The 23,003-nt window shown below is 36.3% G+C and overlaps 1 protein-coding gene across 1 annotated transcript in view; it reads right to left on the minus strand.

Annotated features, from left to right (window-relative positions):
- Nucleotides 1-16,941, minus strand: part of Col3a1 (collagen type III alpha 1 chain) — a 36,183-nt gene extending 19,242 nt beyond the window's left edge. Inside the window, exons 1-12 of the mRNA XM_059278259.1 lie at nt 16,719-16,941; nt 7,684-7,883; nt 7,377-7,427; nt 6,836-6,949; nt 5,526-5,606; nt 3,830-3,883; nt 3,248-3,301; nt 2,521-2,574; nt 1,371-1,424; nt 1,158-1,211; nt 521-574; nt 95-139 (exon numbers count right to left, since the gene is read on the minus strand). Coding sequence (XP_059134242.1) covers nt 95-139; nt 521-574; nt 1,158-1,211; nt 1,371-1,424; nt 2,521-2,574; nt 3,248-3,301; nt 3,830-3,883; nt 5,526-5,606; nt 6,836-6,949; nt 7,377-7,427; nt 7,684-7,883; nt 16,719-16,803 — 900 coding nt within the window. The 5' untranslated portion in view covers nt 16,804-16,941. The remainder of the gene's footprint in view (nt 1-94; nt 140-520; nt 575-1,157; nt 1,212-1,370; nt 1,425-2,520; nt 2,575-3,247; nt 3,302-3,829; nt 3,884-5,525; nt 5,607-6,835; nt 6,950-7,376; nt 7,428-7,683; nt 7,884-16,718) is intronic.
- Nucleotides 16,942-23,003: the final 6,062 nt, after the last annotated feature.

The following is a 23,003-nucleotide window of genomic DNA, read 5'->3' on the forward strand; positions in this document are numbered from 1 at the left end:
CCTGACATGTGTGTGAACAGATGGAAAAGAGAAAGGCAATGGAGCAGGATGGCTAAACTAATACTGAAAATCATGTGAAAGGAAGCATAATTACCATGGGGCCAGGAGCTCCGTTGTCTCCCGGAAGACCATTTTCACCCTAGAAGGTAAGACAAAATGTTACTATTTTGTATAACGACCACTTGGATAATACAAATACTGTATCATAGGAAATACTAAGGAAAATATATTCTTAGTAATATTAAATTGCTGTAAGCATTTAATTTTAATTACCAGAAATTTAAATTTCTGAATTTTAAGTACGCAACAACTATACAGATTCATTAGTCACACTGGGATGCACAAACATTTCTATGCAGACTCTTTGTTATTGGCTGTCATTGGAGCTTTAAGGGCTACCCTAAACAATCAATAATATGAAAAGAGCAGTTGATGAACAAAGCTAGGTCTCATAAATTGAATCTTAACATAGCTCGAGACTAAGTGAGTTTACTCATGAACACAGTGTGCTGCAGCTCACCTTCAGTCCAGGAGCTCCTGTCTCACCCTTTTCTCCATTTCGTCCATCAAAGCCCTAGAAATATTTAGAAACAGAAAAATTATTAAAATTTGCTCGCCGGGCGGTGGTGGCGCACGCCTTTAATCCCAGCACTCGGGAGGCAGAGCCAGGCGGATCTCTGTGAGTTCGAGGCCAGCCTGGACTACCAAGTGAGTTCCAGTAAAGGCGCAAAGCTACACAGAGAAACCCTGTCTCGAAAAACCAAAAAAAAAAAAAAAAAAAAAACAAAAAAACAAATAAAATTTGCTCACAATTCAGAATGGAAGTTTTACACTGAATTTTCATTACTGGCTTTTATTAAATATGACTATCAGCAATGATAATTTAAATAATATAAAGTATTTTATGCATTAAATATTGCCATAGTTTTTATAGAAGAAAAAAATTTCAATTTAGTCTGATTAGAAAGTTGCCTTCAGTATAGAAGAGTAAAACTTAGTTTGATGGATCTTGTTCTTATTAGATTAATACATTTTTGACTTGGTTGATTTTATCTAATGTTTAGTTAAAAATAAAGATACTTTGTCCATTTATGAATTATATCTACTAAGTCCATGAATATAGTGTTAGGGTTAGGATTATGCTTAGGGTCACTTACTCTGTGTCCTTTCATACCAGGGAATCCAGGCATGCCACTTGGGCCTTTGATACCCTAAAAGTAATGAATGGGAAAGATGCTAATTAACATTCAAATAGAATCAAAATCCAGTGATAAAATACATTTTACTTTAACATTTATTTCAATTTGACTATGCATTTTTGAGCTGAAAATACTTATAACTAAAGAGTTTATCAAATGGAGAAGACTTACTGGAGGTCCAGGCAGTCCACGTTCTCCAGGTCGTCCAGGTCTCCCAGACTCTCCCTAGGCAGAGAAATAAAGAAGGCTTACGTGTGAGCAAATCTGGTGTAACTCAGGAGCAATCTGGTTGGACTAAACATATAGTTGTGAGATCAGACTACTCCTGCCTATGTATTCACTTGAGACACAATCTCCATAGGCACCCCTGGCTGATGCTGTGCTCCTGATCCTCCTGTGCCCTCCTCTAGAGTGCTGGAATTACAGGTGAGAGCCAACTGCTATGAGCGACATCAGTTTTCTCAACAGAAGGACTGAGGGAGGCTCTTCCCACCTTGACATAAACCTATGAAGTACTAGTACAGATGTCTCTCATCCTTGAAATATTCAAATTTTTCACAAGTCAATGAAAAGAATTTACCATTGGAAATTAATGGAGGAAAAAGGAGAATATTTAATATTTATAAATTTATGCTCATAAAGTAATGATATTAATATAGTGATTATATGTTACAGAATGTAAGGAAAAATATCTTGTTAATTCTGGAATGAAAATGAAGCATATCTGAGAGTTCTATCACCTTAGAATTTGTAATGTATAACTTTGCAAATACAACACAGAGATTAGTGTTTAGATACAATGCTAACACCTGAAAAGTGAAAACAACTATCTTGTCTCACGGTGATTGAGAGATATAAGTGTTACAAGATTTCTAATGAAGATCTCAGCAAGAGAACATAACTCTCCATGAAATTACCCTAAAAGTAATAAGAAGTGCTGATCAGTGCTAGCCATCACCCTTAAGAAGGGGAATTTAGAAGGCAGGAAATTCAGTATAAAATGCTACGAGAATCCTAACAACCACTAATATAACAGAAGATGTTTGTTAGGGTACAATTTATGTATTTCAAGACATAGTTTCTCTGTGTAACAGCCCTGGTTGTTCTGGACCCATTATAGACCTGGCTGGCCTGGAACTCACAGAGATCCACCTGCCTCTGCCTCCTGAGTTCTGGGATTAGAGGTGTGCCACTACCACCCAGTTTCAAAATTATTTTGAATAAAGGTTTTTAAGGTTTACTAAGATTTTTCATGAGGTAAAGATGGTTTATCATTCAAGTTGAGTTTTGCTGTATTCCTATCCAACCTATGAACACTTACATCCTTTCCAGCAGGACCAGATGGACCAATAGCACCAGGAGGTCCTGGAGGGCCCTGAAATGAGAAAATCGAAACACACAAGTTCAGAATTTTCTGTTACATTTTGTCATTGTATGTTAAGTGCATTCTGGAAGGAAATCTATCTCTGAGACATCCTTCTGTCCTTCTCACCATGAAAATTACACCGAATTAATAATACACCTTCATTATATTTTATTTTTACTGTTGATTAAAACTTAGTGAAGTCTTTAAATATCATATATCTATATCTTATATTAAAATGTCTATTTATATATGCACTTTTATGTTTTGAGACATTGACAATACAAAAATATAAATACATTCTCAATATTTTGAAATATTGTGTTAAAATAACATTCATTTTAATTTCTGCATATTTGTATGGTATGTGATTCTGGAGGACTCTGATCTTTATCTCCACTATATGCAGATGCATGTAAACCTACAAGCACAGTGATAGAATACACACAAAACAGATGATTTTTGTTAACTCTGGGAAGTGGACGATTTTGATGGCTAACCAGTTAGGAAACTCTAAGATCTTTGGATTCACCTCAAACACCACAAAAAGGCTAAGTTATTATGTATAACTTCAAGCATATATGCAATCTATACTCTAGATGAAGCCATGAATGACTTAGGGATTATAGATTTCATGTGGGAAGTGAATTGTCAATGTGTTCAGTAATCCTTAAGTGTTACTTACAGCAGGACCAGCTTGACCAGGTTCACCGGGGGGACCTTGGTATCCTGGAGAACCCTAAAATAGAATAATATTGTAAATATATTTTATACCTTATATAATATTTCCATTATTACATAATAATTACATGATTATTGTATTATGTAATATATTTATGTAAATACAGTAACAACAGCTTCATATGAGTAATTTACATCTTGAGGATAGTGAGAAGTCATGATTAGTGAATATAGTCAGAAATCTCATTATAGTTTATAAAGATATAAAACATCTTTTCAGTATCAAATAAAGTTAACATATTCCATTGGATTTGTTTCGTTGAAGTTGGCATTGAATGATTCTTAACTCAAAGGAATATTGTGTACAGAAGAAACGTATTTTAACTTTATCAAGGTTTTAATTGATAACAGTTGTTAGGAAGTAAATTAAATATAAAGTTGTAACATTTAAAAATAATGCTTATTGTTGTAACTGCTTTATTTAGCTGGGATTGTGCATGCTAAAATGGATGAATTATATCCATATCTATATTAACTTGATTCATATATTCATGAAGATGGAAACGCCATTAGAAATTATACTTACAGGGGAGCCAGGATGGCCAGAAGAACCAGGGGGACCTGGAGGGCCTGGGGGACCCTAGAATGTAAATTTGAATAATAAGCACAAAGTACATAAACGTGAAGTGCATTACACAGAGTGACATCTTTTCAGACATAATGCCAACATGTTTTAAAACATATACAACTAAATCCTGTTATCTGGTAACAAGCCTGGGTATGCTTAGTTCTATGAAGTTTCCAATAAAGATTTTTGCATGAAAACCTTACTCCAGATGAAATTAGAGAGTCAATCTAGATTATTAATCAGTATTAAAAATATTAACCTCAACCCTTAAGAAAGTGAATTCAGAGGGGAGAAAGTCAGTAGAAAATGTCTTGATAAGCTTTATAATGTTTCATGGATGCCTCTCTGGATTGTAAACAATTTCTTGTTTTTTGTTCTAAGCGTTGTGTGGAAAATATCTTGACACTATAGATCTTGTGATGCAAGTTTCTTAAATAAACATGTCAGTCAGCTCCAAACCTCATGACTGTGTTGATATGTCACAGTCATTTTGATGTGAAGACTTAAGTGTAAACATTATGTATGGGCCATTCACAACTTAAAGCAAATTGATATAATCATTCAGAAATGCAGACTAAACTAGAAAACCAGTAGTATACTATTTCTAAATTCTGACAACAGATTTTTAAGTTAATTTTAGCTTATCTCTCTGGAATGTCAATAAATGGTAGTTTTATTTGGTTTTGTGTATCTTATTAAAGAAGGATTTATAACATGAGTGTAGTAATAACCAATGTTTACAAAAATTATTGATTTTCCATGTGACTTTCAAAGATTAAAAAATACCAAAAACTTAGAAAATTGTAAACATCTATTTTTCCAATTTCATCTATACCACTTACAACACTCTTTAGCAGATCTTTTGGATGTACTGATAAAACTTTTTTAACTTTAGAAGCCACAAATGTATTGGCATATTGTATTTATTTACACTGATGCTATTGTTACTTGCAGTAAGTTATGAACTTCAATATTATTCCTCTTCCTGAGAGGTATTCCAAAGCAAGAGTCATCAACATTTATCATCATATTATTATACATTCAAATCCAGCTTTGAATGATTTTTGCTGTTTTCTGTTATTAAAACTCCAGGCCACTTACATTCGGAAAGTCCTTCACAGTCAAGGTGAATAGGCATTGTTTAAGATAGATGAACATAAAAGATCAATGATTTCTAAAAATGTTCATGCTTGATTTAAAACTTGAAGAAAATATGGAATGTGATATTGAACACTCATGACTTAAACTCTCATTTAGAATGAAAAATTCAACTGAAAAATTCAATGAACTAAAACATGAAGATACTGAGCAACTTGAATGGGAAGATGAAAAGTAGAAACAAGCCTTAACAAAAGTACATTCAATTAGACAGTCTATGAGGTGAGTATGTACCTAAGCATGATGGTGGGAGAGCCCCTATGCAGGCGGGCATGAGGAAGTAACAATATTGGTATGGCATAAAATGCCACAAGAAGGAAACAAGCTAATATAGAAAGTCATGACCAGATTGCTGTTTTCTCTCCCAGCTTTGGTAGTCAATGAGCCATTTTGTACAATTCCATTAAAATGTTGTATTTCTAGAAGAATATCACTCAAGAGTTAAGAAACAAAGATTGGGTGATACTTGAAAATGCTCAGAAACATTTGTACATACAGCTGGCCCAGGATAGCCACCAATTCCTCCTCCTCCTACTCCAGACTTGACATCATATGAGTCATACTGGGGAGAATAATTCTGTAGCAAAAAAGACCAAGTACATAGATCAGATCATATTCACACAAAGGTCATAGTTCTTTTCCAAAGCATTTAGAATAAGTCCATGCAACATGTACTGTTCCCTGGTAGATTTCTGATTACCAGATGTGATGTTTATCCTGCTTATTGTCTTTTTATGACTTGAAATATTCTCTTCACTACAGAAATATTTGCTTGTGTAATGTATAAAGATTGAACTGACTGTGTTTAATGAAAACTTCCCCCTTCAATTCGACCTCCAATGCTACACAATAGTTGTAGCATTACACACAGAGTAATTGAACATTTGAGGACAAAGGAACTTTGAAGTTATACACTCCAAGTCTCTAATCTCCAACTAAACATGGGATAGTAAAATTAGTTTTCCAAGAGGCCAGTAAAATTTAATTTTATAGATATAATCAACTAAATATCTATACATATACATGGTTTCTGATTTCATATAATAAAAGCTGAACCCCTCCCAAATAAGCATTGAGCCGCTGTAAACAAAGAAAAGTATCAGAAAGTCTCAGAGCTTGTTTTGAGTTCTAGGTCTAGATAGGTTCTCTTTGATTTCCAGGATGCTCATTGCTGCTGAATTGTTTTAGGAAAACACTTTCATAAATCACAAGTGTTTGTCTGGGTAGTTTTCTAAGCTCGCTTAAATCCATACAAATGAACTTTGTAGTGTTTATATTCTTGATTATTTGTTTATGTGTAGACTGATTGGTAGCCCTGACTTAGAAGGAGAAAAGTGTGCATTGAAGGCTGAATTCTCTGTTCAGCAGCCATGGAAGCACAGGCAACTCTATTTATCTGAAGTTGATAAGCCATTTTTGGAGCTATTAACTGCCTAGTGCCCAAGCCTCCAAAAGCATTGTCATTGGTATTAGGCGAGGAATTAGGGCATGATCTGTAATTACAGCACTTTCCAAATTTTGTATGTTAACTATTTTAGGAGCTGATAGTTAATTTATCAAACACAGTGAGCATATCATATACTTGCTAAGAAGTTGGGACATTTTAGAAAGATATAGAAACAATCATATTAGCATGGTGACAGTGGGATACTTTTAAAGCGCTTAGGATATAAAAGCACTAAACAAGGGTTTGTTAGATATATAAAACCAGAGGACAAAAGTTGCTGTTGTGCGATGAAATGCAGACCAAATAAAGACAAATTAAGCCACTTATGTCCAGGAGGTTTTAATTCTTTAATTTCTTACCTGACCACCAGTTGGACATGATTCACAGATTCCAGGAGAGCCAGGAGGTCCAGGGAGACCTGGTTGTCCTGGAATGCCAGGGTCACCATTTCTCCCAGGAATGCCGGGAGGACCCTAAACAAATTAAGGCAAAAATAAATAAAACTAGTAAAATATGGGGTGATTTATAATCATTGTTAGGAATTTACATCCATGTTATATGAATTAATTATCAATACAATGATGTTTGTCCTTGGGGATAAGTGTATTTCAAACTAAGTCTTACAAAAAATTGAAGTTTAATATTTTCCTTTGTATCTTGACCTACATTTTGTGTTTCAAATTGACAAAGGGATGAAGACTTGCAAAATATGGGAAAACTAAATCTTTACATGCACAGCTATAGATTTTCAATGTGACTTTGGCATAACTTTCAACTATGTAGGACATAAGAAAATTCAGAATGATGTAAGTTTAGTGAATATGAAAATAATGTAACAAGGAAAACCAGCCTTTCCTACAAATGTCATTAGCGTTAACTCCTTGGCCAGCTGTTACTCACCGGATCTCCCTTGGGGCCTTGAGGTCCATGACCATCAGGAAGGGGAGGAGCCTATGAAGTATAAACAATATGGAGATTAGTATATGTAAACTATGGCACTATTCTTAACTATTTCTTAATTCTGATTACACCCAATCCCCTGCTCTTGATTAGAAGTGACATCATTCACTTGTAAAGGTGGCATGCCTGCTTAGCAGACATGGCTTGCAATTCCTCCTAGGCCTCTTAGCTGTAGATGCTATCCATGTGTTTAAATATGAATCTTTAAGATGTAGTCTTTGAGAGCTTATATATTCCATAGACTCACGGATGTTGAAGGCTGTGGGCATATTGCACAACATTCTCCAAATGGAATCTCTGGGTTGGGGCAGTCAGGTGGATCATCCTCACATACTATGTCATCGCAGAGGACAGATCCAGAGTCACAGACACATATTTGGCATGGTTCTGGCTTCCAAACATCCCTAGACTCATAGGACTGACCAAGGTGTTTGCATCCCAATTCATCTGCAGGAAGATAAATGAGAATATATGGTATTTTCTTGTTTTGACAAAATGTAGTTGAGGTGGGGGCGGGTTATGCAGTCATGACTATTTATAGAGTAGAGTCAAAATGAAGAAAGTTTGAAACAAATAATTTCTTCCTTTCATTAAAAACAATATTTTCCCTATATAATTTCTATGTACCAAGGTACTACTTACTAAGATAAAATCTCACACCACAATTTTCCATAAAATCAATTGTTTTAACTTCATTTGTACTAAAAACTCAGCATCAGTAGATATAACACAAATATTCAAACACTTGTGTATTAATCATGCAACTGAAAATAAGCATTTTTTACCCAATTGCTATTCTTTGCTTTAATGGCAGATGGGAGCATGCAACTAAAAGGATGATTTTTGTTACTAACTCTGGAACCTTCTGGATTCTATTAACCTAGTTGAGAAATTTAGGGGAAAACTGAGCTAATCTTGGCAGCATAAAACCTTCCAGATTGTCCTGAGAAAACTAAAGAAGCTGATTGTGTGTTGAATGTCACTGCTAGCTCTGTTGGGCATTAGTGGGTCAACATTATATGACACAATGTAATATATATATATATCATACCTGAACACAAAGAGTTTTCCAAATGTCTAAAACAAAGTGAAACCTTAAAGCAAATATTGGCAATGGATAAGTAGAAATAATAGGGAAAATATGAATCATGGCCATGTGTATTTGTGGCTTACTATGGCAAAAAATAGCTTCAACCAAAATTTTAGAGTTGGCTCTTAATTATATGTAAGAAATTGAAATTTCAGCAGCCATTCACAGTGAATCAACTTTGAACGTGCCAAATCAAACCTGGTCTCAATTCTTGAAGTGTTAACTATGTAGTATGGTTAAATCCAGCTTGAAAATTACTATGATAATTTGCCAATAATGAATGAATAAATAATAAGTTTTTAAACATCTGCAAACAATTTTAAATATAAACAATGTCTTCTTGAGTTCTTTCATATTTTTCAGACAGTGAAACTTTTATCTTCTTATATCCCTGACTATAAATTTCTATTTCCCTATCTTCACATTTAGATATATTGAATCATCTGAAACTTTACCATTAAGAGAAATTTCAGAATATCCAGTCTCTACAGACTACAGAGCTGCTTCCACTTCTCATCTACATATGTGTGCCAACACAACTTTAATCATCTTATGAAATAGCTTGAGCTTCTTGTATGAGTCAACTTAAGACCCATTCTTGTCTTAACAATTTACCAATGTAACAGCTAATAAAAAACAAAATGACAGTTCCACTGAAATTTTCCATAGAGAACAAAAATTATAAGGTCAAAAAATCTGTTTAATTTAGCGAAATGGTCTCAGATCCTCCTGTGTCTACAGCAGATGTGTAAAGACAGGAGAGATGCTGAAATTTGGTATTCAGAAAAAGCTGAATACCAAACTGCTCACCCTAGTGTAAATGATTCAGGGTTGTGAGGATGGTGCTATTTTCTTAATATGAATCATTTTATAACTTCTCTCAATTAGACTGACAAGAAATTCTTATTTGGTAGCTCCAACTTAGGATAGTCTCACTGAACATGTGGATGTCAAACTTCCTGACCTCGACCCTTTGAAAACACTGGTAGATTGTGCTAATTATCAGCAACCTACCTTGAATCAGAAATAGCTTTCCACATTTAATATAGCATGCAGTTTATTAAAAGGAGCTATTTGGATACCCATGCTAAGTTAAGCATAAATTAATACAGCAGTTAAAGCTATATTTAAGAACCTCATATTTTAAAAGACTTCACATGTTCTTAATTGCCTTGGAGCTAACATAAAGCTTTTCTTCCCTTCATGCATTCTCCCATGTGCATACCCCATTGAGGGTATTCTCACATCAGAAGAAATATAATGTTTATTATTTGTTCTGAACACTGCCAAGTAGACAAGCATGACACTGACTCATTAAAATTGTAAATTAACATGCTAAAACTAGGGTTACATAACAGAAAACTTATTTGACTTCTTATTTCCAAATTTGACTACAAATATTAGTTTTTTAAGTACAGAGACTTCAATATAATGGTCAATGTTTTTAGTACATATTTTTTAATATTTTCCTTTATTTTAATTAATATATAAGGTAATAAAATTCTATACTTTAATGGGGTTCCATGTAATAGATTGACACATCTATACATATATTATCTTTAATCCAGATTAAACATGTTCATTTCTTCAAAACTTTGTAATTTATGGTAAAAGCTTTCAAAATACTTATACCTAACTATAAAAATGTATCATTACATTTTTATTGCAAATAGTTGCCCTACTGTGCAGTAACACAACAGACCTTCTTGGTGTTAGTTCCCATTGGCACCCATTCTGCACAGTCTACGGTTCTCCTCCTGGTCCCCACCTCTAGAAACACCACTCTATTCTTAACGTGATACCAACTTTTGGGATGATGTCTTTCTTTTAATCTGATCATAGCATTTAAAGTAATATAGCACATGTTCTTTTGCTTTAGAAAGTTATGTTGTTCTGCATAAAAGAAGAAATTTGGAATGCCTGAAAAATAAGAAATAATGGATCTAATTTGTTGCCATAATTTATTTTACATCCATTTGAAACAAAGTTGAATTTCTTGAAAAATCAGACCCTGAAAAGTTATAAGTAGATTTTGTAGCTGAAAACAGTACTTCCCACTCTCTTTCTCTTAGTCATCTTTGCTCTAAAAAGGATTGCACAGTTTCTTCTGACTTCTTATTTCATGCATGATCACCTACTGTTAGCAATATAATCTAAGAAAGGAGAACACCTTCAATACGCATCTCATGACCCTGACTTTAGTATCAAACTTCGGAAGTCATAGTAAAGCAGAGAACGTTTCCTAGAATGCCTTAGCCTTTGCAGCATTTAAATTTATTTATTTAATATTTATATATTACTTATATTTATAATATAATCTGCCAAATCATGCAAATATTTAAAATATTTAACTTATTCTGTAGCAACATTAGTTTTATACTTTGAGAATGTAGATTTTCATGTAGTCTTCCATTTCACTACATGGATAAGTAGTTTCTTCCAAAGTGTAATGATAGTTGATGGTGTTTGGCACAACTGTTGCTAGACCAAACCTATGCTCTCCACACTGTTCTTGAGCAGCTGGCATCTTTTCGTTTTCTTTTGAATCATGGTCTCCACCTGTAACCCAGGCCAGCTTTGAAATCACAGTCCTTGGTCTGAGTTTCCAGACTGCTGGGAGTGCAGTGTGTGTTACTGCAGCTGACTGCTGGGAATGCGGGTGAAGGTATGTATCACTGCAGCCAACTGCTGGGAATGCAGGTACAGGTATGCATTACTGCAGCTGACTGCTTGGAATGCAGGTATAGGTATGCATCACTGCACCTGACTGCTGGGAATGCAGGTGCAGGTGTGCATCATTGTAGCTGACTGCTGGAAATTCAAGTGTGTATCACTATATTGATTTTATGGCTTCCTTCCTGCTTGTGAAGGACCTATCAGCTGAATCAACCTTCATTACAAGCAAAGAACCTGAGACAAACTAAGTTATTCCCCAGATTAAGTAGTTTAAGAAAAGCAGATTTGAATCTAGGGTGCTTTTCTGAAGGCTGATACTCTTAACTGCTTCATTACATTTCCTTTCAGCCTTCAAGGATAGGAGGGGATGAAGGCGACCAACTCCCTGTCCTGTATGGTTTGCAAATTCTGTGCCCTCAGGAGTATGAAGGCAGACTTTTTAAGGAATAACAGTGGTCTGCAAAGTGTTTTCTCTCTAATCTTAAAATGGAAAGATACCATCTGGAGTTGAGTCCTAATGTTTATTTCTCTTGACCTTATGAAAAAGGTTTGTATTTCCAGGGCCACCCTGATGGCATCCAGACCACCAGCAAGATGAACGGGTGATTCGAAAGCCAGGCATGAAGACAGGCACACATAAGGTCCTGCTTCGGGTGCATAGGTGTGTTTACAGTTACTAAGGCACTAACATTCAGAAAATATAGTTACTGCATGATTCAAATTCATTAACTTCTAACTTGATCACAAGTCTCCTTTGAGTGATACTAGGGATTTAAAAGTTCTATGCACCACCATAGAGTGTTTCTGTGAGAAATGTAGTCTGTCTGCCTCTACAATAACAAACAGATGAAAAATGTCTGACAAATATGTTACTCGAAAAGTCATCTCTCAATGCTAAGTTTCAAAGCTAATAGTTTTTGGATTAGTTGTGTTCTAACCTCACTTCTTTGGGACAGTTTTAGTATTCCTCCCGTTTGAATTTTCCCTTTTGTTCATTGAGATTACATTTTAAATGGCAGTGCTTGACTTCAGCCATGGAAAAAGCAAGGCTTTGATTAGATAATCTGAAAGGAATCCACTAGGGCTGTGTTTTTGTTAGGCACAGACAGAACTGCTCGTGGTTAATGTAACTCTCCAAACTGTAGCTAACAAATGAGGGCTGTACAGAGAGCTAACTCAGAGTTTCCACTGCTTTCCTGACAGGCAAACTTTCCTCTTTAAAAAATACTGGGTTAAAAAAAATACAATGTGACTTCTTTTCTAAGCTGTAAAATAATAACATTAAGCTTTCCCCCCTAAGAAACAGAATGAAACATTTTATAAGAATCAATTCACCGACATTCCCAGAAAGTTACAGTGGACCTCACGCCTTACAAGAGTCCCCCAGGTCCAGCAAAGGCAAGCTTATCTTTCATCTTCTCAGCTCTCACTGGCAAGCAGTCCATTTTAATGGCTTCAAGGTGGAGTTATCACTTATGTCACAAAGTAAAAGAACTGCATAGGCACCCTGCACCACAGAGCACCATCCTCGGTGGACACTACAGAGCTTCGGTAGGTGGCAGTCTTTTCTGAGTTACCATCCCAGGCCTGGCCTGGCCCTGTAGCTGTGAAACAGGCCTTTCCGAAGAGCTGGCTCTCTTTTAACGTCTATTACAGTGCTGGACAAATCCTTTTAAAATGAAATCTATGGGCAAGACACCAACACAAGAGTCTGCATTCATTATTGGACCTTTGCTCTCCTTTCTCCCAGCGTGGTTTTGGAAGATTGGCTCGATTCTGCAATGCTCAGGCAGTCCATGCTAGATCTAACAGGGATATGGGTCGGGTCACTTACAGGCCTGTCACCCCTCAGGCAGAGCACTGTGGAGGTACTGAGGAAATGCAAGGGGTCACAAATAGAAACAACAAAATGTGTGTCAGTAGTACTTTATTTACTGGCAGTATACATTTCACAGAAGGGATGATAATTTCTAGTTAAGGCATTAGCTTCTGAGCCTTTTGCTTAATAAACCAGATTAATCCATTAAAAGTTGAGTACTAAATAGAAAAAAAAAAGGACTACCTTTAAAAAAAAAACTTTTATAAATATATTTTCTAGAACAGTATAGAATTTGGAATCTCTCTTTTATTGACAAATATTTACAAAAATAAGAAAATACAGATACTCAAGTTTATGGTTTTTGTTCTCAAATCACTTAACATTTCTTCAAATTTCTGTTCTAGTATTAACTCTGTCCTTTCCTGTTTCTAACCTATACTAACACACTGTCAGTTACATGACTGACATTGAGATATGTACATCATTTACAATGTTCTAACAATGTACTTTCACTTGTTAAAACTATGGTTATTTCTAATGATTTTATGAAACATTTTATTCCATTGGTTCAGTATGTTTAATAATTGGGACAACAAAAAACAGAGAAAATTTAAATGCTAATATTAGTTATAACTTGCCTTTTAAATATAAAGGGAAACATACTTCATTCTCCAAGTCCATTTATAGTTTTGAAATCCCAAATCAGTTAATGGCTCCCAGTTAATTTTTGTGAAATTATCAGCATAGCAAAATGTTGAAGGTTAAACATTAGATGACATTTAATTACAATAGTTTATGTCCCTGCTCTAACAAAGCAATATTATTAACATCTATCTATGGACCTATAGTCAACAAAACGCTAGTGTTCATCTAGGATGATATCAGTCCATGAGTATAAAAAATATATTTAAAAAGTCATGCTATGAATTTAGATACACCTATACTTTTTCTCTGGCCATACTGGAGATTGAAACTAGGGCCATATACGTGCTGGACAAGCTCCCAATCCCTGACCTGCACTCCCAGCCTTCTTTAAATTTGTTATTTGGAGACACTTTCACTGTGGTTCCCAGGCTGACCTTGAACTCAGTCTGTAGCCTAGGCAGACTTTGGGCCTGTATTCCCTCTACCCTAAACCTCCCAAGTAGCTGGGATTACAGGTCTGTGCCACCATACCTAGCAGGAAAATGTCTATAACTTCAACACTAATTTTTAAAATGTCTTGCAATATCATTACCAGTTTGTTTGTGAGTATGTCTGGCAACATTTCATCATCAACATTTCTTTAACTTATGAAAGCAGTGTTTAATTTTTAAAATTCAGACACACACATATGCACATATATATGTATATAGAGATTATGAGATTTACACGCATGTACACACACACACACACACACACACACACACACACACACACACACATACACACCCCTAATTCTAAAATGCCAATCCTGTGGTGCAGCAGTCATGTTGGCACTGGTTATGTAAATGGTGTTCCTGTCTGTCAGCCACTAGGTGGCATGTTTTAGCACTTAAAAATCTGGCATACTTAGAAACCACAGGAAATATAAAACAGACCACACTTTTCCATAGCTGGAATAAAATGCATGAATAAAGTAAGACTTGCACAGATTTGTAAAGAGACCAAAACTTCTTTTGTAGACATGTGTTATACTCCTGAAAACTCCCATGAGTGGATTACAAGTTAGTGTCCTGCAGCTCTGTACTACTTCTGGGGTTTCCAGAGAACATAGGAGATACCCCGTTAGGGTTCTGTGAATGTTCCTAGTGTGCTGAATAGCCCTCATCTACTGTAACCTCCCCAAAGTTAACCATCCAGCAGGATTTCCACTAAAAACCTGTAAGGAATGTGTAATACATGCTCTTAAATCCCTTTCATTGTTCTTTGAGTTTTAATGATCACAGCATAAGGGTAGAAGCGAGTGAGCTTACTAAGATGTTAAGATGGTGATGTTGGATTGGGAAGAAACATACCCATTGTGCCTGTACTACAAATACTGTGTCGATATTTTGAATTTAAATCCCAGAGGTGCATAGTCTTTTCAAAAAATAAAATTCTGTGGTTCATCTCCCAGAAATCCAAAGATCTTTTTTTGGGATGCTGGGGAGTTAACGTTCCTTTGGACCCTGTCTTTTGGTTTTCTAGAGAAGGCATGGGTATTGTTGCATCTTCCAGGAGAGCAGGATGGGGACACAAAGCGAAGACCGAAAACCGAAAGAAAAAGGAGAATTGAGCATCCAAAGGAAAGAAGATATGAGGTGGGAAGGGGAGAGAGTGAAAACAGAGATGAAGGCAGAAGGAAGGGGGCGCGCTGGGCGCAGGAGGGTGTGGTAGGAGAGGAGAAGGATCAGGAAATGGGGAGGGGAGCTGGACAAGCCTAGGGTGGGGGTGGGGTGATGAGTGAGGAAGGAAAACTGGGAGGGGAGTTCCTTAGGAGCCAAAAGGGGTGGGGAGATAAGGAGGGAGAAGGCAGGGGCTGAGGAGCGGGTTAAGGAAGGAGAAAACCAAGGAACGAGAAATCTGGGTGTTCCTTTTCTGCTGTAGCCATGGACTGAACATACATAAATGTCATCGGGTATCCCCAGCCCTGTGCACCTACTCTTGAATATGTAATTTGTGAAGATAGCAAACATATTGATATTTCAAACAGTGGAAAAGCTAATACTCACGAAACATTTGCCAAAACTAAAGGTTTAAATACAAACACGTTTGATAATGTTAAAAAAAAAAAAAAAACCGATAACATAGTTAAGATTCACATCACTTTGAGGAAAGTGTGCACCCCAACTTTTCATGATGCTGAGGAACAAACATATGAATTTGTAAACATATTTAAGTAAATAATGAGGCAATTAGTTTTAATGTGTGGCACAAGAGAGTAAAAATATTATATTTGCTTACCAAAAATATATTAAGTAAGATTTTTTTGAACAAAACTAGTATCTTTATCTTTTTTGTAGAAAAGTGAAAATATTCCTTTTAAAACACTTTCTCTCCAGTAGTGGAAATCCAGCTAAGCAGAACATGTAGAACATAAAACAACCTTGGGCAAAACTCTGAGGAAGTATGGATTAATCGACTATGCACATTCTTAGAATGCAATAAAAACAGAAACAATGACATGTTTTCAGCGGGGTGGGCTCCTTTCAGGAATGTCCGTAGATAGTCCAGTGTTACCATTTACAGAAATACATAAAGGGATTCTGTTGGTCTTCCAGTATCTTCTTCTGGGCTATTCATAACAGATGCATTTCTAATGCATTATTTTATTGGGAAAACAAGGCTAACTATCCCATCCTTACAAAGAGAACAGCGTACAAAGAGAACATGAAATTATTACAGGAGACCAATAAATTCCAGATGGCTTGGGAGCATTCCAAGATGTTCACAATACAGGAGGGGGTGTTTTAAAGCCATTTTATAAAAAGGTGAACATGAAAATCGATTAATTTAAGAACATTTTTATCTTAAACAACTAGAGAATTTTCAAATACACATATGCACTATCCTTTTATAAACAAATATAGAAAGCAAAATTACGGTTAAAGAAGCATTCCACATTCTAGGCCAGGCAGGAAATTCTTAGGAGGCTAATTTTTCCCCTATGTGACTCTTTGTAAGAAGTTAAGATAAAATTAACCCAGAAAGCCTGTTGAAATCTGTACTTACTTACCTACATTGGTCTGCTGTGCCCAAATAAAAGTGGGATGAAACAGAGCGAGAAGAAGCCAGGTCCCACTTTGCACAAAGCTCATCATGTCTAAATATCAGACATGAGACTCTTTGTGCAAGAGGAAAAAAGAAAAAGCAGCTCAAAGTAGCACCATCAGTTGCTCCCTGCCCTTCAGCACCGGGCCCGTCATAAAACTCAGCCGCTGAGATTCCTCTGCTTTGGCCTTAAATAGGAAAAAGGTTGGCTTCCCTCACTTTCCAGCCCCTTTCTGAAATATGAGAGCAGCTCCCATCCCCTCAGCAGTAAAAGCAATGATTAATATTTCTTTTTCCCTTATAGAGGACACAACCCACAGAGTTAGAAAACAGCACATCTGGAGTTTGTGTACATCAGCCTATGTATATGTTTATAACATGTATTAGTCTTAAATATATATTTGCTTGACAGGAACACACAGGAATGTGCTTTTCGATCATCTATAACAATTGTTGGTGCATTTTTTTTTTAGTTTCTCTCTGAAACAGTAAAAACGGCTTGAATTTGAAAAAGTGTTTGATTCCCATTGTCGGGCATGGTGATTTTGTGAACTTTATCTTCCTAAAGGACTTTGATGTTGGGGTTTTGCCAGAATCCACCCTAACTCAATCTAAACAGGGAACTGTAAGAGACTTACTGAAGAAAACCTCTGTCTGTCCTTGCGCTCACCCACCCACTCTGCACTCTGGATGTTAGACTTCATGCAATTGCCACAAAACTGTTTTTGAGCCATATTTGAGCAGATCTTAGGAGATTCTTATCTGTGACTATTTCCCTTTCTCACAAATTCCTTTAGCAAACTTGTTTCCTTGTAAGATTTCCAGTTTACAGTCCTGTTGGGAAGCCAGAAAAGACATTACTAAAGAGAAATTAAAACTTTTTCTGTCTTGTCTTTGTAAGAAACCACAAGAGAAAAAGTTCAGTGCATAGGATAGAAGAAATTTCAATTTCATCCCATTAATATAAAGATTACTATGAATACATCTAGAGTCGGTCTTTTCTGTGTTTCTGTTCTAAGTCCTCATCAGCAGGGCTTTTCTATGTCTACCTGAGGATTAAACACCACTACACCTCTGCAGGAAAAATGTATTTGTTAACCTTGTTATGATGTTGTTAATGGCCAATTAATATCTTGATATCTAACCTTCAGTCAGTTATTCCTTCATTTATCTTTAAAATCTATAGTGGTCATTTCAAGGTCAACCTCCAAATCCAAGACACGTACATTTATTTCTTTAGTCTTAACTTCATGGAAGTGTGCCCTTTCTGTGCATGTACCCTTGAAATTCTTCTCCTCATACCATTTCATAGAAGTCATTTTTGTTCAAAACTTTTTCCTCCTTAGGAAAACCATCTCACTTAACACTCTATCATTTTATTTTCCCTAATATATCATACTAGTTTTTACATTGTGTTTTATATCATCCATGTTATAAGCATGGACAATGCTATGCCTGCCTCCTTATATCCCTGCTCAGAGGGAGGCCAGACTAAGATGTTCAAGGGGGAAAGTGATGTCATTTGGTGACAGGAAACTAGAAAGGACAAGACTTGCCTCTGGTGCATCTTCTGGCTTCGTATTGGAGAATGGCTGCTGGAAGAGTCAGGGAAAGCAACTGTTGAGAACAGCTGTGCTGCTGGGTGATCGCGAAGAACTGGGGGAAAACAGTCACGTGTGCCTTCCTGTCACTCAGTCTCCATCCTTTTCTTAAGTGTATTCTTCTGTTCAAACCAACTCAGAAACATGAGTTTTTCTCATGGAATCTTTGGCATGTCCATAAAACAGCAGCACAAACACACACAGGAACATCTCTCATTATTTAAATTGGTGACTAAACATTGAGATGTATTGAAATGTTTCAGCAGAATTATTTTTCTGTGTGAAAAATTAGTAATGATACTTTTAAAATCTTGTATGCCCCATTTTCATGCATGTTATGCATGTCTATAACATTTGTTTGTCTTAAAATTTCTAAAGTGGCCTTATATGCATAAGAAAGTTCCTAATCGGCACACTCACTACAGAGATATGGCTGGTATTTTGCTGATGGAGGGACTGCTCTATTTTAAGGTCTTAGGAGAGACCTGGAGAATGCCTCCAGGTTGTCTGGTTTATCATTCTTTTTTACTTTTAGTGTGTTTAGAAGTCCTGCAGGACGAGTCTTTGCTCTTCATCCTAGATCTTCTGTCTCCTCAGTTCGAGGAGGAGACAGTGTTTCTTGGTGGAGTGTCCGGATGGGTGTGGGTGTGAACTGTTGTTACAGTGGGTGAAACACATGCCCTGGGAAACTGTATCATGCAAGCCCAGCACTGTGGTTACCTATACAAATTTTTTCTATACCTTTGTAACTTAACTGATATTAACAGGATGCATAGCAAAGTCAGTTTGCTCTCTTCACTGCCTCTGGAAACATGACAACAACACAAATTCCTGTACTAGCTAAAGCAGTGCTTAACCGTCTCTGGACAAGAATGGCTGGAAAGATGAGGCAGAGCAAGGGTGTGGCTGATTATCTAGCAAGAATTCAGATCTTCCCAAGTCAGTGGAAAGCTGAGCTGGGGGAGACACACAGACCCAGCTGTGATGAGCTCTGCAAGCCAGAGAACCTTAGCAGTGCTCTCCACAAGGGACTGAAACAAGGAAATCGATTGTCTCCTCCTCAGACACAAAGTCTCCTCTCCCTTCTGCCCTGCCTCTCTCCCTCCACCCCGTTTTTTCTTTCCCTCTGCCCATCACTCTGTTTTCTCCTTCCTTTCTCCTACTTTGTCTAAAGTTTTATTTGTGACATTTTTAAAGCAGGAAAATACTTTACTCAGACATTTGTTTTTGTGAGGCAAACTGCCATACGATATTTGCATCGTATACATACTATATTCACATCACTTCTATCCAGCATTCTGCCCTCAAATGCCTCCTGTGTCCCACCATTTCCTTTCAACTTCATGGCCCTGTCTCCTTTAGCTATTTATTTTTATGGTCAGTATATTTTGAATCACTGTAAGGTCCTTGAAAATGTATCTGTGATGTTATTCACAAAATATACTGACTCTTCAGCAGAATGGCAGGAATGAAAGGGTAATTTTCTACACAGCTGTGAAGTTCATTGTAAGCCTTTGTTATTCCTAAGGAGATGGACCTGTCTACTCAGTGTTCATGGGTGGTACTATCTTTGGAGAATTTAAAAAGAATTTGAATAGTAATATGTGCATACGAAGTCTAGACTTATTCGTTAAAAAGGCCATATTATAACTGGAAGAATTGCATATACCTCATCATAAAATTTCTAAGATTAAACAATGGTTTGAGGAGATGTCGAATCATTAATTGTGGACATGGCCATCAAGAGTTTGGTGGCTGTGATCTGCCCTGGGATACAGTGTATTGTCCTCCTGTTTTGTAGCTTTACAACTGTATTAGTAGTCACTTCTTCATGACTTCCACTTTTGCACAAGTCTTGTATTTTCTTGAGTTTTGTTCAAATACCTTGGAAATACTAAATAACTCCAGGGTGATCTATTATTTAAATACTTACTGTGATACCTGAGGTTCTAAATATCTTGCTTTGTGTTTTATGATGAAATTTATCCCATGTTTGAAAAGAAAGTTCAAATTGGTTGTGTGACTCAAGTTGCTCACTGGAATTGGAATTAACTACCACACTTTCCAGTTTTCACAATGTTTTCCACTTGAATTAGTCACTGATTGTGGCAACTATATTCTTATGCAATGTAGAAATTGTGTGAATACAAATTTGGCACATAATTTTGTGTTTTCTCTTTCAGGACATTAAAACAGATGGAAAGAAAGGAATAAAGTCAGAGTAGGTGGCCAGATTTGTTTAAGAGATCACTACTTGGATTTCTAATTTTATCTTATCACTAATGTTTGAGTAAATGTTAGAATTGCATTTAAGTAAATTTCATTTTAGTTTTATTTCTGTGAATGTGTGTGTGAGTGTGTGAGTGTGTGTGTGTGTGTGTATGTGTGTGTGTGTGTGTGTGTGTGCGTGTGTGTGTGTGTGTGTGTGTGTGTTGTAGTTTACATACACAGGTAAGAAGAGAACTTGTAGGACTAGTTTCTCTCCTAAATCTCGTACGTGTTCTAGGGCTAGAACTCAGGTCATCAGGCTTGGCAGCAAGTACCTTTATTCACCAAGCCAACTCACCAACTATTAAGTAAATTTTAAGTGAATCGAACACACCATAATTTACACTTAATTTTAGAAAACAGTCTTGGGAGATGTGAAAGAATGTATGTATCTTTATATGTGTGTGGGTTTTGTTCTATTTTGTTTTTAATTTTGAACACATGGTTATTGTGTTTTAAATAAAGACATCACTCACTGGCCATCATAGTTACTCACAGGCAAGTAAAAACAGCACCCATAAGGTTAATGTTGTATACTACACTGGCATTTAGATTTTCAATAAATCAATTTTATATGACCCCTAAGAGAAATTTTCCCACCATGGGTATATTTTTGAAGAAGATTGAAGAATGGGTAAGGTTCTGATGTAAATTCTTGCTTTCCTACGATTTTGAGAGCTTTGTGCATGAATACTGTATCTACTTTCGCCTCACCCAGCTCCTTTGTCTGTTCTAAGACTGACAAAGGCTGAGAAGCAACATTGTGTAAGATTTCAGGGGCTCCCTGCTCGGTTTCGGTAACTCAGTCATTCTAAGGAGGGAAGCTCCACTCTGAAAATCCCACTAGACTCTCTATCAAATGCAATTTGTCATCTGAGTCATACTTAGGAATTTACAACAGTATCCAACACATCTGCAATAGTTCTTCAAATGCAGCCAATTATGTCTGGAGATAAACAGAAAGCCAAATCACCATCTTCTGAAAGAAGTGTGAGGCAGGCCACAAGCTAACTGAATTTCAGTATTTGAAATGGGAAACAGGTTTAGTATGTATCAATTACATATATGTATAGTTGTATAAATGTGCACTATCTATGGAGTGCTGTGTATGTGTACACATCTACACACGTATGTGAGTGGTTGTTAAATTATGCTTAAAGAGTGTACATTGAGATATTCTATTCATATATGAATTGATGTCAACATTAGATTCTTGGGGATAGAGACAGATCAAGTTGGAAATTTTGTTCTCAGGATCCCAGTGTGACCACCTAGAGTCTCATTTTCATGTGACAACACCCATGGTGGTAGTTTTGCTTCAAATTTATACTTGCATTTTTAATGTATATATTTATTCATATATATATACATATATATATATATTTGAGATTTTATGTTCCATTCCCCTTGAAAAGTCATGATCATGAGAAGGTAGAGTCTAGTATATGTATAGATCATGATAAATGTAGGAAATGAATTGAGGTAGTAGGATGTTAAATTCAAGTGTTGGTATATAAGTATTTCTTAAACATTTATAAGATCAAGATGATGAACAGTCCCTACCATCACCTCTCCTTTTGAAAGATATTGTATATATTTCTTGAAGTGATTGAGTCAAATATTCAGTGGGAAAAAAAAAAAACTCATGTGAAAGTCCCAAATAAAATGTGTGCCATTTTGTATTTTTCTTTTGAGATAATACACTTTCATCATTTCTCCTTCCCTTTCCTCCTTCCAAAACCTCCCATATCATATCATATACCACCTCATTCAAATTCATGGTTTCTTTTTTAATTAATTTTTGCTACATTCCCCCTTTCTCTTTCTCTCTCTCTTTGATCGTGTGTGTGTGTGTGTGTGTGTGTGTGTGTGTGTGTGTGTGTGTGTGTTCCTGATATAATCTGCTCAGTCTGCATGCTACTTTAATGTCTTTTTTTCAGGGATGACCATTTGGTATTGGATCGCCAATTGGTGGCTCTTCCCTGGAAAAGACTATTCCTCCCACTCCCAGCAGTCCTTAATTGTCTGTAGCTCTTTGTGTGGGTTGTGGCCTCATGATCTTTCCTCCACCCACTTTGGCATGTCTGTTGGCATCATTCTTGTCCAGTTTAGGTAGTCATATTAGTGAGACTTCATGGGTGTAGCCTCTGACATTCTTAGGAGACACAATTTCACAGCAAATTCCCTGTTCCTCTGGCTCTTACAGAATTTCCAGCCTTTCTGCAATGTTTTCTGAGCCATATGTAGGGCTGTGTTTTGTAGCTGTATCCAATGGGACAAGGCTCCACAACTGTGCATTTTGATTGGTTATGATTTTCTGTTGTGTTCTCCTTCTATTGCAGAAAGAAGTATCCTTGGTGAAGGGTGAGAAGTACACTTAT

This window comes from Peromyscus eremicus, chromosome 13 (genome assembly GCF_949786415.1).
Source record: "Peromyscus eremicus chromosome 13, PerEre_H2_v1, whole genome shotgun sequence".
Taxonomy (NCBI): Eukaryota; Metazoa; Chordata; class Mammalia; order Rodentia; family Cricetidae; genus Peromyscus; species Peromyscus eremicus.